General features: G+C 44.8%; 1 protein-coding gene across 1 annotated transcript in view; it reads right to left on the bottom strand.

Moving 5' to 3' along the window:
• Positions 1 to 17112, bottom strand: part of LOC115459092 (1-phosphatidylinositol 4,5-bisphosphate phosphodiesterase beta-4-like) — a gene marked incomplete at its 3' end in the record, with an annotated part of 136405 nt that extends 119293 nt beyond the window's left edge. The window contains 2 exon segments of the mRNA XM_030188958.1: positions 6350 to 6440; positions 17074 to 17112. Of these exon segments, the coding sequence (XP_030044818.1) occupies positions 6350 to 6440; positions 17074 to 17112 (130 nt within the window).
• Between the last annotated feature and the right edge of the window lie 1196 nt (positions 17113 to 18308).

An 18308-nucleotide genomic window follows, 5' to 3' on the forward strand; every position in this document is an offset into this window, starting at 1 on the left:
TGGTTGGTCTGAGAGGCGAAAAGGTCCACCGAGGGGGTGCCCCACGCTCGGAAGATCTTGCGTACCACTCTGGCATGGAGCGACCACTCGTGCGGTTGCATGACTCTGCTCAGTCTGTCGGCCAGACTGTTGTTTACGCCTGCCAGGTACGTGGCTTGGAGGAGCATGCCGAACCGACACGCCCAACGCCACATCCCGACGGCCTCCTGGCACAGGGGGCGAGATCCGGTGCCCCCCTGCTTGTTGACGTAATACATTGCAACCTGATTGTCTGTCCGAATTTGGATAATTTGACAGGACAGCCGATCTCTGAAAGCCTTCAGTGCGTTCCAGATCGCTCGGAGCTCCAGGAGGTTGATCTGCAGATCCTTTTCCTGGAGGGACCACAGACCCTGAGTGTGGAGCCCATCGACATGGGCTCCCCACCCCAGGCGAGATGCATCCGTCGTCAGCACTTTCGTGGGCTGCGGAATTTGGAATGGACGTCCCAGGGTCAAATTGGTCCGGATGGTCCACCAGAGCAGTGAAGTGCGGCAACTGGTGGAGAGGCGGATGACATCTTCTAGATTCCCGGTGGCTTGAAACCACTGGGAAGCTAGGGTCCATTGAGCAGATCTCATGTGAAGACGAGCCATGGGAGTCACATGAACTGTGGAGGCCATATGACCCAGAAGTCTCAACATCTGCCGAGCTGTGACCTGCTGAGACGCTCTGGTCTGCGAAGCCAGGGCCAAGAGATTGGTAGCCCTCGCTTCGGGAAGGTAGGCCTGAGCCGTCTGGGTATTCAGCAGCGCTCCTATGAATTCCAGAGACTGAGTAGGCTGGAGATGGGACTTTGGGTAATTTATCACAAACCCCAGCAGCTCCAGAAGTTGAATAGTGCACTGCATGGACCGGAGGGCTCCTGCCTCCGAGGTGCTCTTGACCAGCCAATCGTCGAGATATGGGAACACGTGCACTCCCAGCTTGCGTAGATACGCCGCCACCACCACGAGGCACTTTGTAAACACTCGTGGGGCAGAGGCGAGCCCAAAGGGCAGCACACAATACTGAAAGTGCCGTGCGCCCAGGCGGAATCTGAGATACTGTCTGTGAGCTGGCAGTATCGGGATGTGAGTGTATGCGTCCTTTAAATCCAGGGAACATAGCCAATCGTTTTTCTGAATCATTGGCAGAAGGGTGCCCAAGGAAAGCATCCTGAACTTTTCTTTGACCAGGAATTTGTTCAGGCCTCTCAGGTCTAGGATGGGACGCATCCCCCCTGTTTTCTTTTCCACAAGGAAGTACCTGGAATAGAATCCCTGCCCTTCCTGCCCGGGTGGTACGGGCTCGACCGCATTGGCGCTGAGAAGGGCGGAGAGTTCCTCTGCAAGTACCTGCTTGTGAAGGGAGCTGAAAGACTGAGCTCCCGAAGGACAATTTGGAGGCAGGGAGGCCAAATGCAGGGCGTATCCGCACCGCACTATTTGGAGAACCCACTGGTCGGAGGTTATGAGAGGCCACCTTTGGTGAAAAATTTTAACCTCCCTCCGACCGGCAGATCGTCCGGTACGGACACTTGTAGGGCGGCTATGTTCCCGTGGATCCAGTCAAAAGCCCGTCCCCGGCTTTTGCTGTGGAGGCGCAGGGGGCTGCTTAGGCGCACGCTGTTGACGAGAACGAGCGCGCTGGGGCTGTCCCTGTGCCTGGCGAGGCCTTCGGGCCGGCTGGTTGTACCTACGCTTTGCAAAAGAATAGGGTGCAGCCTGCCGTGCCCGGGAAAAACGCCCACCCGTGGGGGCGGGTGCTGAAGGCGCCCGGTGGGAGAGCTTGTCGAGAGCGGTTTCCCGCTGATGCAGTTGGTCCACCATCTGCTCGACCTTCTCACCGAAAATGTTATCCCCCCGGCAAGGGACGTCAGCCAGTCTCTGCTGGGTGCGGTTGTCCAGGTCAGAGGCACGCAGCCATGAGAGCCTGCGCATCACTATACCTTGGGCCGCAGCACGAGATGCCACGTCACAGGTGTCAAAAATCCCCCTGGACAGGAACTTTCTGCACGCCTTCAGCTGCCTGACCACCTCCTGATAAGGCCTGGACTGCTCCGGCGGGAGCTTATCGACCAGGTCCGCCAGCTGTTGCACATTGGTCCGCATGTGGATGCTCATATAGAGCAGGTAAGATTGGATGCGGGTCACGAGCATGGAGGATTGGTAGGCCTTCCTCCCAAATGAGTCCAGAGTGCGAGACTCCCGCCCCGGGGGCGCCGAGGCGGTATCCCTCGAACTCCGTGCCCTCTTGAGAGCAGAATCCACGACCGCTGAGTCATGGGGCAACTGGGGCCGCATGAGCTCTGGGTCAGAGTGGATCCTGTACTGGGACTCTGCTTTCTTGGGAATGGTGGGATTAGTTAGTGGTCGCACCCAGTTCCGGAGCAGCGTCTCCTTCAGGACATTGTGCAGCGGTACCGTGGAGGACTCTCTAGGTGGTGATGGATAGTCGAGGACCTCGAGCATCTCGGCCCTCGGCTCTTCCACAGAGACCACGGGAAAGGGAATGCTTATAGACATATCCCGCACAAAGGAGGCAAAGGAGAGACTCTCAGGAGGTGAGAGCTTCCTCTCCGGTGACGGCGTGGGGTCCGAGGGAAGGCCCGTAGACTCCTCTGAGGAGAAATATCTCGGGTCCTCCTCTTCCCCCCACGAGTCCTCATCCTCGGTATCGGACATTAGCTCATGTAGCTGCGTCCGGTACCGGGCCCGGCTCGACGTCGCGGCACCGAGGTCTCGGTGTCGTCGAGCGGTGGACTCCCGCGCCGGCGGGGACGGAGCTCCCTCCATCGACGTCGACGGGGACTCCACCTGCGTGGCTGTCGAGACCGGCACCGCAAGCGGCGGCGGTGTCGACTGCCCCGGCGCCGGGCTAGAGCTCGCCGGCGCCACAGTCATCGGCGCCGAGGGCGCAAGCACCCCCGGCGCCGGCACAGCCTGGCGCATCAGCCCTTCCAGGATCCCCGGAAGGATGGCTCTGAGGCACTCGTCCAGGCCCGCTGCCGGGAAAGGCGGTGGGGCCGGTAAGGGTGTCGGTGCCGGAAGCTGCTGGGGGCCAGGAGACGGCACCGAGGTGCCGGAACCCCGACGCGTCGGTACCTCCACCACCGACGGAGATCTCTCCTCTCTGCGATGACGCTTCGGCGTCGACTCCTCTTCAGGGTGCACCGAGGGCTCCCGGTGACGGCGCTTCTTGTCTTTTTTCCGGTGCACGTCACCGGTGCCGGAGGGCATGGAGGAGGAGGAGGTCGATCCCCCTCGGTCTCGGGGTACCGGGTCCGACAGGGTTCGGTCCCGTGGCTCACGAGTTGAGGGAGTGACCGGGGCCGACTGCCCACGCGGTCTCTCTACCCCACTCTCGCCGGCGGACCGGCGGGCCGACGGGACCTGTTCTCCTGGGGTCGCTGCCATCGGTGCCGATGTCTCGGGCATCGATACCGGTACCGAAGAACCGGTCTTCGATACCGATGCCGTCGAGGTCGACGTCGAGGGGCCGGCGCAAGTTCCAAAAAGACGGTCCCGCAGAACTTGCCTCGCAACCTGAGTCCGTTTCCGGAGACCGAGACACAAAACGCACGACTTGAGATTGTGCTCCGGCCCGAGGCACTGGAGGCACCAAGCGTGGGTGTCGGTCTGCGAGATCGGCCGGCCGCAGCGACCACACTTTTTAAATCCACTCGGGACCTTCGAGGACATCGACGGAAAAATCGCGTCGGCGAAGTCAAAGTCGGCAATGGTGGCTAAAATCACACCACGAAAACTGAAACCGACCGAGCGGCCACTAGGCCGCAACGAGGCGTCCCCGCTAGAAAGCGAGGGAAAAGAAGGAGCGCGTGCTCCACACGCGCAAAATTCTTTTTTTTTTTTTTTTTTTTTTTTTAATAAAAGAGAAAGAAGAAGAAGAAGAGGCCGAACAGGCCAAAAGCGACGATCCGCGTAAACGCGGTCGAAAAAATCCGGCGGCTGAAACGAGAGAGAGGGGAAAACACAACTCTCTCAGTCGCGGAAAAAAAGTAACTGGCGGGAGCGGTCGCGCACGGGCGGGAGGACGGCCGCGCATGCGCGGTGGGCGTGCCCTGCGTGTCGACCGTCCCGCGAAGCTTATTTCCGGTTGGTGGGGGCTGCCGCGGACGTCACCCAGTCGTGAGAACAAGCAGCCTGCTTGTCCTCGGAGAAAAGGAATATACATGGGCAGCAAGGCAGGAAACTGGGCTAGGACTCACAGACAGACAATACTACACAAAAGCAGGAAATGGACAAGCTACAGGACAGGAACTGAAAGCTGCCACGCAGCCACTGAAACAGGGTACAAATACTGACAGACAAGAGACAGGACTGAAAGCTGCAGAGCAGCAACTAAGCAAGAGACACAGACAAACAGAAACTAGACAAGGAATACAGACCAGAAACATGACTAGGGAAATAAGCAAATAAACCTAAGCTAAACTACACACAGACTAACTAGAATCAGACAAGGACTAAACAAGAAACCAGACTAGGCAGAAGTGCAACAAAGCACCAAAAAACCAGGGACCTTAGACGATGCAAAGGCAAACTCAGAAGGTTCCAGGTGGTAATAAACCCAACAGCAGCTGAAACTCAGCTGCAGGAATCATGAGGCAGCTACGGGTGAGGTTAGCTGCCAAACTTCAAACCAAGTCTGGAGGGCTGGAATATCTGGACCGGACCGGACCAGAAAGAAAGTCTGGAAAGTCTATGGCAGCCACCGGTTCTGGCCACCAGAGGGCAAGAGGAACACAAACCAAGACAAAGGGAGAAAGCATACTGAAGCACAGAGAGGCTTAGCACACACAGGTGCAGTATAGTGGAGTAATCAGAGCCATGCTGGAAGCAGCCAGCACACAGAGACAGAGAAAGAACTAACTCAGGAAGAACAGACAGAAGCCAGCTCGGAAGCTGACTGCCAGAAATAAGGTGAGTCTGAGAGGGGTCACGACCACAATCATGACAGTTTCTAATGAATTTAATATGTAGCTGTGTTTCTTTTTCCCCAGATTATTGCTTATCAGATCAGCTTTAAAAACATGGCTGGCTCTGGAAAGTGTTAAGAAAGGCTAAGTGGGACTCCTGATACAGTGATGGTAGATATAGAAGGAGATGTTACTGTTTTTAGTTACTGTTTATGTTAAACTGGGTTTTAATTTGTTTTACTATAGGTAGCGTATTGGGAGAGGGAGGGCCTAAAGAGATTTAAGAATTTAGAATGCTTCCTTGTGAAACAAAGCACTATGTCAGAAGCTTTTCTGTGTTAGAGATGCAACAGAATAAAAACACGGCAGAAGTAGCCCCCTTAACGACAAAACACAAGCAGCAACAACAAAAAGAAAGGAAGAGGTAGATCAATGTTCCAAAACAAGTGGTTATCTGCTAAAAAGTGACTCAATGCAGAACTGCATGTTGACCTCACATGCACTTGCCTCAGGAGTCAATTACATAGTCCTAATCAAAGTTGATAATTGCAAGCTTGTCCTGTATGACATGCAACCTTATCCCTGCGATTTACACTTGTACGCTGGTGGCTTTTGTATATCAGCTTTTGATGCTGTATTAGTGGAAGTTTCTTTGTCATATTATTATGCAATTATCAGCTTTGGCTGAGACTGTGTAATTAACTCCTGTGGTGCCGAAACACAGTTCTGCGTCGTCACTTTTTAGCCAATAAACCACTTGTTTTGGAACAACATTGGTCTACCCTCTTGTTCACTTTTTCTTGTTAGAGATGCAACAGTTCATATTGAGATAAGCTAATATAGGTACAAAACATAATATCATATGAACGTATACAAGATTAAGCAAGATGAATTGAATTGCAAGAGTCTATGTCAAAATGTAAAAGGACTGATGAGGAATGGAAGCATGAGCATAAGAATATTAAGGGGGTCTTTTACTTAGGCACGCTGGCATTTTTAGCGCGTTAAAAATAGGCATGCGCTAAATGCTAAAGACGCCCATAGGAATACATTGGCATCGTTAACGTTTAGCGCGCACTAAAAACACCAGCGCACCTTAGTAAAAGACCTCCTGAATGTCTTATAACATATCGTTTTATGACTTACTGTCTGATGGTCCACACACACAAAAAAATGTATATCAACTACCTTTAGAGTTATATTCATGTGGGGGTAGTTCTTTGACTGTAGTTGGATACTAGACCACAATTTGTTGTTTCAATTGCACAGTTCATTACAGCATATTTTTTTCAAATATATTTCAGTTTTAACCATTCAAAGAAATGTACTGGGTGGTATCTCAAGTGCTCTTTATCCCTTTGTTAATCTGCAGTTCACATGCATTTGACTTACTTTTTTCTACTTCAGGCTTTAGCCTTTTGTTTTTGATGAGTATCTTTCTTTTGAGGTCATTAGGAGAAGGCAGGGGTCTGTTGGCTTCCAGCTATAATAAAAGAAGTGAGAGATGATGCACTCAAGCATGATTTGGTATTTTTCTTAACCAGGGTGAAATAGAAGTCAACCAAATGACGAGCCAACTCGGGAGACGTTGCTTGAAAATCCTTGTATTCAAAGCACCAGGATGAGGACCCGACATGTGGTGGTTGCTTGGACACTGCGTTTTACAGGCATCTTTTATCCTGCTGATACTACTATTCCTACCAGCAATGTTGCATCAGCCACACAACCAATTACTCTAGCTCACAGAGAATTCTGGTGTGACCTCTTGAGGCAGGTGGCTCCATTTGCTGAAACACAGCCCGTGTCGGGTCCTCATTCTGGTGCTTTGAATAAAAGGATTTTCAAGCAACATTTTGAGTTGGCTTGTTATTTGGTTGACCTTTGCTTCATCCTGGTTTGTCTTTCTTCTCCTGAGAGGTTCCCTTCCTGTTTACTGTACTTTCATTAGCACAAGTCACCAATTATTGTTTCTCTCTGAAACTTCAACTCAGAATGACACCATTATTTTTTTCCCCATTTAGAATTTTCATGCAATCTTAAAATATAAAAATAATATATAAAAATATAGCACTCAGGCACACACATTAGTGCTTAAAAATGCATACTGTATTAACAATATCTACCTTTCATTTTCTTGCAATTTTATCTATGAAGATATCAAACATAAATATGTTTGCATGGTCTGAATTAAGGGAGCATAGCTATGCTACACTATACTATACTATATTATATTGTAAAATGTCTTATAGTCCACATTTTTCTGTTAAGATTCAATGTGGATTACAATAAAAAAAAAACCTCCCACAAATGGAGTAAAATCCAGCTTACACCAAAAAGATATAGGTTTACTGAAAATAAATTTTTAAATTTTTAGGAAACAGCAGGTAAGAGCTAGATCTTTTATGTTGGATGGGCAAACTATTCCAAATTTTTGTACTTAAAAGAATGTTCCACATATTTTGTTTCAGATTTGTTCTGCTTTATAATTATCAGTTTTCCAAAACAGAAATACATACACAACTCCAGGGCTGTCCAATGTACAGATGTTCAACATACAGTTCAACATACAGATATGACTACGGGAAACATTGCAAGGTTATCTCACTTTATCTCAGAGCTCCCACTGAATACAATAGGATCTGTAGTGAGGTAAAGGAAGATATCCAGCGACAAAACAGTATAAAACATGCATGTTTACTGTACATAAAATAAAACGCTTCCCTCCAAAAAAGAAAACACCTCCCCTACAATAAATCAAATTTAAAAGAATATAATTAATTATTCTCTCCCAATATCTGTGTGCGGACAGTTCATCACCAAGTCACTTCACCCCAGAGGCAGATACACACCCGAGAATTCATCATATGACACTTCACCACCATGGACAATTCAGCATATATTCAAGCTTGATGCATTCAACTTATGTATGGAAAAGTTGTGGCAAAAGTGTGGGGAGAGAGTGTGCCGATAATCATGACTTCTTTGTGTAATGTCCAAAGGAAACTAGAAGTACCAGCACACTATAGAATGACATGGGGACAACGTTTGTCCACATCCCCACCCCGTCCCCGCAAATCAAACTCCACCATACTAGTTTCATCAATTTCGATAAAAAACAATCACTCGCTTTTTGTACAAATGAGATTTTGTACTGTTGCGGAGACGGGGTGGGGATGAAGTCTGAGTTGGCGTCCCCATGGTCATTTTCTACAGTACACATTGGCGCCTTTTCTTTAGCACCTAAATATGAGTCTCGTTAAAATTCTTTGCACGTAGAAGTTTCATGAAGGTCATATTTAGGCACAAATGAACAGGCACTGATGCGTGCTGGCTCCCTCCCCCATTTGCCACAAGTTTTTCATGAATATAATTTGAATATATTTAGCTTGAATATGTGATGAAATGTTGCGTGGTGAAATGTCTGTAGTGAAGAAGTGACACGTGATGAACTGTTGCCTGATGAAATGTCATCAAACCCAATTTCTGTATCCCTTCATCCTTTACCTGTTTCTCATAAAAGACAAATAACAACCATGAATCTAGCATGACCCAGATTGGGTTTTTTTTTTAGGTTTTCTCTCCTTATTTATTCGTTTTTACTTCCTCTGAAGTTTTAAAGGCCCTTTTACTAAAGGATGTTAACCCCTTAGCACGTGGGTTAGTGTGTGAAAACAGACTACTGCACAAACGCATTAAAGCATTTTCTGGTATTTTTTCTGTTTCCATGCGCTAAACTGTGCATTAAATTGTTCTCCAATGGGGTTTGGCACGTGTGGAGCATGGGCCTGGAAGCATTAACCAACTATTGAATTATGATTATTGCACAATAAGGAGTCCTTTTACAAAGGCACGCTAGTGTTTTTAGTGCATGCTAAAAATAAGCATCCGCTAAAGGCTAGAGACACCCATAGAAATATATGGGTGTCTCTAGCGTTTAGTGTGTGCTAAAAATGCTAGCACGCCTTTGTAAAAGATCCCCTAAGGGCCTTATTCTATAAAGGTTATACTCCTAAATTATGAGCATAATCTATTTTAGAATTTAGGAGCATAAATTTAGGAGCAAAACAAGGCCCTAAGTCCTGAATTCTATATATGGAGCCCAGATTTGCGCACACAAGGATGAGCACGCAAATTAATTGAGTTACATGCCCTTAAGTTAATTGGCACCACTTAGGATTTGTACACCCATCTGGCAGCATGCTATTCTATAAGGCATGTTGTCTAACTCTACTAGGGCCTCTTTTACAAAGCGGCAGTAGGCCCAATGTGGGCTTACTGCTCGCTAAACAGGAAGTGCTGCTAGGCTACCGCAACAGCCTTGTGGTACTTCCCACTCCCAGCGCACCGTCATATCTGGCTCTACAAAAATATATTTATTTTGTAGCACCGGGTTGTACCTGGCAGTAATTGGGCAGTAACGTGCACTGCCCAGATACCACTGGGTTAGCGCAGGAGCCCTTACCGCCACCTCAATGGGTGGCAGTAAGGGCTCCCCCAGAAATGGCTGCTCATCAAGTGCTTTACTTGCCGCATGTCCATTTCCCACACATAAGAGCCTACCCTTTTACCAGCTGCGGTAAAATGGGGCCTCAGCATGTGTCAAAAACATACGCCAACACATGCTCCCTTTTGATGCAGCTTGGTAAAAGGGGCCCCTAGTGCGTAACTCAAAAGGGGCTTGGCCATAGGCATGTCAGGGGTATTCCAAAAAGTTGTGTGCATAGCTACAAAATACTGCCACAGAGTGCCTAACTTAGGTGCCAACATTTACACCAGGTTCCAGCAGCTGTAAGCCTAGCACCTAAAGTTAGGTGTGGGAATTAGTACTAAATGGAATTCTATAAAGGGTATGCGCCCTTTATGGAATCACACTTAGTGCAGATTTTTTTCCAGTGATGAATTCTGAATGCCATTTATAGGATCCCCTCCTATCTGGCTAATGCAGAGTTAACGCAGAAAGCACTAAGGATTTTCTTTTACTAAGCTGTGATAGCATTTTTAGCTTGTGGTAGAAATCAGCTGGCGGTAAGCGACGAGATGCCCACAGGAGGAATATAATGGCTGTCTCTGCGTTTACTGCCAGCTGATTTCTACTGCGAGCTAAAAATGCTACCGCAGCTTAGTGAAAGACCCCCTAAGTGTTCCTGAATTAACTTTTAACAGGTACCTTGTGCTAATGGGAACCATAGGCATCGACTCCGTGGGTGCTGTGGGTGCTCGAGCACCCCCAATATTTCGCTGACCGGAAGTTCCCTTCCAGCCCAGAATTTTAAAAGTCCCTCCCTCCGAGTTCCAGGGCCCCCCCGCCCCTCCATCCCTCCGTCTGTCCAAATTTTTAAAGCCATCTTCTTACCTCGTCAGGGTGTTACGGCGGCAGCTGCACGCAGTGAAATGCTTGCAGGCTCGCGCTTCAGCCTTCCCTCGTCTGTCTCTCAGCCCTGGTCCCGCCCTTGCGGAAAAAGGAAATGAGGGCGGGACCAGAGCTGAGAGACAGACGAGAGAAGGCTGAAGCGCGAGCCTGCACGTTTTTCACTGCGTACAGCTGCCGCCGTAACACCTTGAAGAGGTAAGAAGATGGCTTTTAAAATCTGGATGGAGGGGCGGGGGGATGGAGGGAGGAGGGGGGCCTGGAACTCGGAGGGAGAGGGGGGGGGGCTGGAATGGGGGGAGGGGAGGGGAGGGCGGGGGGAATGCACTACCTGTAAAAAAAAAAAATTCAGCTTCCCCAATCATTTTAAAAAGTCGGCTCCTATGATGGGAACATTAGTACACAACCTGCAAATAAAATGAAAAAGCCCTCCAAAAGTGCCATGTTAAATCTGGGCTTAGCATGTGGTAAAGTCTCATGTTATAATAAGTTAAGTCCTAGATTTTACCACACTGTAGTAAAAGGGCCCCCTGGTACTTTATCTTCCAGCATATAGGGCCCCTTTTACTAAGCCGTGTAGGCACCTGCACATGCCCAACATGCGCCAAAATGGACTTACCGCCTGACTACCGCATGGCTCTTGCGGTAATTTCACTTTTGGCGCATGTCTGCTATGCACGTCTGCAAATTATGTTTTATTTTTGGACGTGTGCCAAGTGGCATCTGATGCACGTAGGTTTATGGCTGGCGGTAAGGTCAGAGACCCAAAATGGACGCACGGCAATTTTGATTTTGCCGCACGTTCATTTTCAAGAAAAAAAGGGGGCGTTTTTACAGGCACGCTGAAAAATGATTGTGAGCGCACCCAAAACCCGCGCCTACACTAACGCAAGCCACTTTTCAGCGAGCCTTTGTAAAAGGACCCCATAATTTGCACAGTTGGTTAAATGTTTACACACTGCTTAGCTAAGGTCATACATGGTTTTAACAAAGACAAAATGTTGAATTTGAAACATGTGTGCAGGGGGATTAGTTTCTTCAGGATCACCCCATCTGTTGCAAGGTCTCATGCAGGATTTTTATCTATATGCAACTGTAGGAATGGCCAAAACAGTCTTCTTCCATTTCGAAAAAAAAAAAAGCAAAGGTATCCAGGAACAAAAAAAGGAGCAGACAAAATAAATAAATAAATAAATAAGATATATTATTTAATAAGATTTTAATTAAATTATAAAATACAAAGGAAAAAGAAAAAAAACTATGCGAGCTGTTCCTTTAACTTTTACAAGTCTCAGAAAATAATTTTCAAAGCCAATTCTGTGGATGAAAAAGCATTTTACATGTAGAAATAGGCGCTTTGAAAATTACCTACTCTCCCATGAAGGCAAAATTACTTGTCAAGTGCTCACGGGGGCAGAGAAAGGGCAGATTATGCAATGACTTATCTAGCTTTCTATAATTAAAAGTACAATCTGCTTCTGAGAGAAAATTATCCACAGAGAAAACAGGCACAAATGTCTGTGGGAATTTTTCTGGGAGGCAATAATTAAAACTAATGTTGTCCAATTTGGAGAAGTCATTTAATTTCATGGGTGCAGTATGGAAACAAAATTCTGTTCTCAAGCAAAAAGTGAAGTGTTTAGTTGGGAGAATCTATAAAATATACTTGCATATTTCAAAACTGTCCCCCGCCTCCACCCCAATATTCAATATCCAGGTTAGATTCGGCTGGATATTAAGGTAAAGTTTAAGGGTCATGGATTTGATATACCACCTTTCTGTGGTACAACATACTATATGCAGGTATTTTCAATGCCAGGAGCACTGGAATTGAAATTATACAGATGATGGCCAATATTCAGTGCTGGCACCCACGGAACTAAGCGGGCAAAAACAGGACTACCTTTTGTGTGGTCCTACCTGCCCAGTTAGCTATACAGGCACCAGTACTTAATATAGCTGATGGCTGCATAACTACCAGTACCTCCCCAGCTCTATTCATAGACTGCCCTGACACCAACTACACAGTGCAAAAAATAAATCAAGTTTGCTAAGCTTCAGGTACCAAGCTATGATGATATGTTCCCATACAATATGTAATTATAAATTGAAACCTGAAAGCTCCCAAAATGGCTCACTTTAACATGACATAATCCTTAATAGAGTCTCCTTTAAAATCTTTGGTTTCATTGATGAATGTAGGAGAAAAAGAATAACAGGAAAAAACTCTCCAAGCTCAAGCGTTGTCACAATCTGGCATGGCATTGAGAATTCAGAATGGCTGGAGTTATTAAATGATAGTTCATTAGTAGGGAATTGAATAGCGCAGCTCTAGTAGAATATTGTAAACAAGAAATTATCCCTAGAGGGCTTTGTATGCCTAGAGGACCAAGAATATTTTTGGAAGATGAAGCTTTTGTTGCTATATGGAACAGTGTATTGAATCATTGCACGTTAGATTTAATATGGAACAGTGTATATTGAACCACTGTGTGTTAGATTTAATGTTACTATTGATAGAAACTCTTCAAGAAAAAAAGGAATAGAAAAATACAAAATTAGAGGAAAGATTATTTAGATTTTTAATCATCATGGGATTATGATGAATCCTTTCAAGATTTTGATAGTAAATTGGACAAATTTTGAAAAGAAATTAAGAGTGGTCAAAGTTAATTAGTTGCGGGGCCGGTCTTAGCAAGTGCAGGGCCCTGTGCAGACCAATTTGGTGGGGCCCCATCCTAGCCCCTCCCCACCCTAGCCCCCGCCCCACCCTAGCTCCACCCCATTGATAAGATAATTCCATTTTTAGAAAATTTTTTATTTATGAAATTTCAAATAAAGACAAATGAAGCTAAACTTGTACAACTTGTACAAAAAAACTGATTGAAATAAAAGCACAATGCTATCATGAACCCCCCCCCCCTCCCCAGACCTAAGAGAAATCTGATCATTTCTATAGATCACCTATTAGGGAATCATTGATATAAATATAACAAATAAGAAATATTGAAGTAAAATAAAGAAAAAAATGAATGATTGAAAAAATTCATCTGCTCTTTTTTCTATTTCTATATTGCAATAAAAATTGAACAAAATAACACAAATGCATACAAAAAGAATCCAGAGCCTGGACTTTTCTTCTTAATCCTCTTAACTATTGGGCTATTCCTTCACTCCATAAAAAAGGAAACTAAATAAATAGCAAGCGTTATAAGATACATCTTTAAAATTGTGAAACAGTATACAAAAGCTATCATTACCTTGCCCGAATGGCATAAACTGTAGCCCTGTTGCTCCTCCACTTTATTTTAAGGCGTACGCACTCGCACCAGCAATGGCCGCTCACCTCCGACCAGGCTCCAGCTTTTCCCGCTCAGTGGCTCCCGCCCTCGCGGAAACAGGAAATACATCATCAGAAGGTGGGACATTGAGTGGGAAAAGCTGGAGTGAGCTGTCGCTGCAACTGTCTGTCGACTGTCAGGGCTGTCGCTCGCCTGCAACTGTCGGGGTCTGGGAGCTGACAATGGGCCCCAAGCAGGGGGTGTGCGCCGGTGGCAGGAGCGGAGTGGCCGAGCGGGATCATTGATGCAGTCTGAGCAGCGGAGGTCGGAGGCAGAGTTGAGAGGCGCCTGCACGGGGCCCCCTTAGGCACGAGGCCCTATGCGGCGCCTCTGCCTAAGACCGGCCCTGATTAGTGCATTAAGATCAGAAAGACTATAGTGGGGGAGTTTGCATATGTTTGGATGAAACCTAAAGACAAAAGTAATAATGGACAACAGAAACAAGTTGGGTTGGAGTTATCATTGGATTCTTCAAGTGGCGAAGATAGTGGGAGTGAAAAATCAGGGGAGGGCAGACAAACAAGGGATCTCAAAAAAAATATTAAGGAGTTTGGAAGAACCGTGGAAGACAAGGCCAAACAGGATCGTTGGGACAGGGGAAATTTGTCTAGCTATACTGTGACTGCCACAGAGAAGTCTTTGTTATCGAAGGGCTTACCTTTGTCTCTACACAAAAGCATGATCCTTTTCAATTTAGAGTAGACTTTGAAAAGTTCATACGCACCCTTCAATTGAAAATATATTTTGTTGATGATTTGAACTCTAGAAGAGCTTACTCTGATGTTTGGAATAAGAGTGCATGGACTTCTCCAGGGCTTTCGATCCTGTTATTCATACATTTCAGGAACTAGTTCTTCATGATGTTGCTAAGTTTGAACGGTGTCCATATTATCTACAGAATTTAACTGCTCAAGAACATTTGGAATTAAAACACCTGGAGTTCTGAAGCTTCTATTGTGATACGGTGGATTGACAAAGGAAGAACTATAGTGGTACTAAATAAATCTGATTACATGCAGGAAGTGCTTCGCCAGCTTTTGTATATAGCAGTATACAGAGTAGTGGATTATAATCCTACTTTTCAGCTTTTGGAAAAAAAATTGATGTTTTGACAGCTGAGGCAAGAAAATTGGGTTTTCTCTCAATTAAAGAGTATGTATATATAAATTATAAAAATTCTAAGATACAAATGTTTACATTTTGCCTAAGATTCATAACAGCCTGTAGAATTCTCTAGGCCCGCCCCTACTGTTTCCTCTAGAGATTCTCTTCTTGAACGGGTGTATAAATGTGTAGATTGCTTCCTATGACCTGTGATTTCCCAGATTCCTTCCTATGTAAAAGATACCACCCATTCTTTGAATTACTTTGCTCAGTTACAGGATATACCAGATGATGTGTTGCTACTGACTCTGGATATGTAGTCACTATACAGTTTAATTTGTCAAACTGAGGCACTTAGGTTTTGGACATGGCTTTAAACACACTACCCTCACTACTCATCAAGGTTTTCTCTGAATCTTTGCTCGTTGGCTGCATTAGCATTACAGAATAATCATTTTGTATCTGATAATCGGATAGGGTTGAAGCAAAAAAGTAAACCCCTAGAGCTTTTTGCTGTTTTTTCAGCAACCACTTGGAATTTTAATGTGACATTTTACAGCTGTATTTGTTGTTACTATCTACGTTTATGTGCTGAGTGGAATGAAATTATATTTAAACATGGAAAAGTTAGACTTTTTAGCATGATCACCCAGCGATATTTGCACGTTCAAAATGTTTGCCCTGTAACACTACCATTATTTGAAAAAAAAAAGAAAAATATGGGGTACCAGTTTACTGTTAATGACTTCACAGTCATGTAGACTTTTGACTGGGGAGTAATGTTGGAGGCCTATCACAAGCTCCACCCAAAGCTGCAAACAGTTGCAGAACTCAAGGAAGCACTGCAGATGATCTGGGACAGTCTGCCACAGGAACCGATCAACAAGACTGTTAAAAAGTCCCCAAGGCAACTGAAAGCCTGTGTTAAAGCTTGAGGTAGACATTCAGCATTCACAGTAACTGCAAAATTCTCACACATTGTTAACTGTATCATTTGAATGATGTTATTTTGCTGTGTTTTAGCTCGAACATTTTAATGTGCAAAATTCAGTAGGTAGCAATGCTAAAACATTAGTAACATCAACATTAACCTAGATCAATGATCCTTCTTTCAGTTTCACATCACATATGTAAGTTCATTTAACCCATACGTTTCACCCTTTTAGAAGCTGCCCTGTATCTTCAGTACCCCTTACTACTTTGTTTTATATGGTCTGATAACAAACCCCCGTTGCTAATGTACGCCACAAGAACCAATGTACGTTGGAAATTGTGTGGGGTATAAAAATAAATAGCTTAAGATAATTAAATGTTGTTTATCGTATATGTAAGCTTAATGACTAAATAAGTACATCAAATTTCTCGTTGAAATTCAAAGCGTTTACGTTTCAAAGCGGTTGTGAAAATGGATGGCCTTGTTTGACCCCTGATTTGTTATGGCAGATTTGAGCAACGCTGGGATATATTTTTCCAATAAATATTGGTTGGTGCTATGTTGGTATCGGTATATTGATGATATGTTTGATATAGACTGGTACAGTACTGGGACTACAAGAGTTTTATAGTAGAATTGTATAGATGTCATCTTACAATAAATCTTTGAATAAAATTATGATTTGTGTGGAGATTATGCTTTTGGATATCTAAAGTGCAACATCATCATGGACCATTAAAAACCATGGTCTACATACACACCTACAGACAAAAAACACTTGCTGAAGGTATGATAATATGTATCCTTTTCATACAAAGAACAGTCTTCGTTTTTCTCAATTTTTACGCTATTGCTGTATCTGTGACTCGGATGAACAGTATGCATTTTCAGAGAGTGATCTTATGGATAAATTTACAGATAAAGGGCTATCCCAGGAAGATTATAAAGAATGCATTACTATGAGCTTTGTTGAATAACAGAGGCTTGTTGCTACCATTGAGTTTCCTGGATGTATCGCATCTATGGTATCTTGTGTGTTGAAATACACTGGCCAGTTCTATAAAGAAATCTTGGGGGGGGGGGGGGGGCTTTCTGTCTATTCTGACATTCGATAATTCTTATGCTTGAATATGAATCTGGCTGAATCTGGTAGCTAGATTATGCAAATTGGATGTTTGGCCAACTGGCGCTATTTTCTACCGTGGGACACACAGAATATGTGCTCTATTTGTGATATGACTGATGAAGGTACTGTGTTTTGGTCAAAGAAATGTAACTGAATGATTAAGTTATCTGCTCTACAACATACAATTTGATGAATGTAATTATATTATTCATTGTTCCTGTGACTTGCTGTATGCTGGCAGACCTCTTGGTCTTTAAGACTAGAATGATTAAACATCGTCATTGTGCGAATACTGGGAAGCAGAAAACCCCCATGTTTCATCATTGTAGAAGGCTGCAACACAACTTTGAGGAACTCCGGTGTATGCTCATTGATCAACATGTTTCTTTGAGAGGGAGGAGATATTAAAAGATGGTTGCATCAATGAGAACAACAATGTATCTGTAGATTAGATACTAAAGAACCTGATAGTCTGAACAGGGCCATTGGAATGCATTTTTCTTATTCTGCTCCTTTTAAATCACTTTTCATTGTTCTAACAATAAGCCAGCATCTTTAAACCCTTCACTCACCATCTTGCTGTCTTACGTTAATGTGATAGTTCCACCTCCCGAAACAAGTGGCCCTTGTTGGGGATGTTCATTTGCTCAGTGGTGGATTATCATCTCATGTGTTATAACTCGAGCTCTACTTTTTGAACTTACGGCATTGCTTCTGATGTGAGATTTTGAACTGGAAAGACTAATGCTTCTGGATGTGAAGGCGAGCTTCCTGCTGAGATCAACAAGGTTGGGGTATTAGAGTACACAAAACCACCATCAGGTAAGTGCTTTTGAGTATGAATTTCCTTTTTTGAGATATGTGCACAGCTGTTTAGATTTTTTGGAATTTAATTTTTTTTTTTGCTTTTGGACACCAGGTTGGTTGGTGCTAAAGGTGTGCTGTATAATTCCTTTATGATGCATCAGAGGTGTTTTGGAACAGTAGGCTTTTTCTTCTCCACAGGGTGATTTTCTTGTGCAGTTTTTTTCTTGCTGTTCTTTTTTCTCTGATTTTCATCAATGAAAATGTAGCTGATACCAAAGGAAATATATTAAGGATTTTGGCATGTTAAAGTGAGCCATTCCAGGAGCTTTGAGGTTTCAATTTTTATAATTAAAATATTGTATGGGAATGTCACATCATACCTTGGTTCCCGAGGCTTAACAAACTTGACTGATTTTTTGCAGTCGTATTTACTGTCTGATCTCCTATTTTTGTAAGATGCCAACTACATAGTCTCCATGGTTAGTCAGAGGTGATATTCAGCAGCATTGTGTGATTAAGTGCATGAACGTCCAGGAATGGCCCACTGAGTGAGTTTTAAGTAAACAGAAGCCTCTTCCCCTGCTTAAACCCTGTTGAGTACTGACACCTGTCATGTTCAGTGTATTCTTGAGGATAGACACTGGTTCCCAAACGTGGTCCTGAGGCACCAC

This window comes from Microcaecilia unicolor, unplaced genomic scaffold (assembly GCF_901765095.1).
Source record: "Microcaecilia unicolor unplaced genomic scaffold, aMicUni1.1, whole genome shotgun sequence".
In the NCBI taxonomy this organism is placed as follows: domain Eukaryota; kingdom Metazoa; phylum Chordata; class Amphibia; order Gymnophiona; family Siphonopidae; genus Microcaecilia; species Microcaecilia unicolor.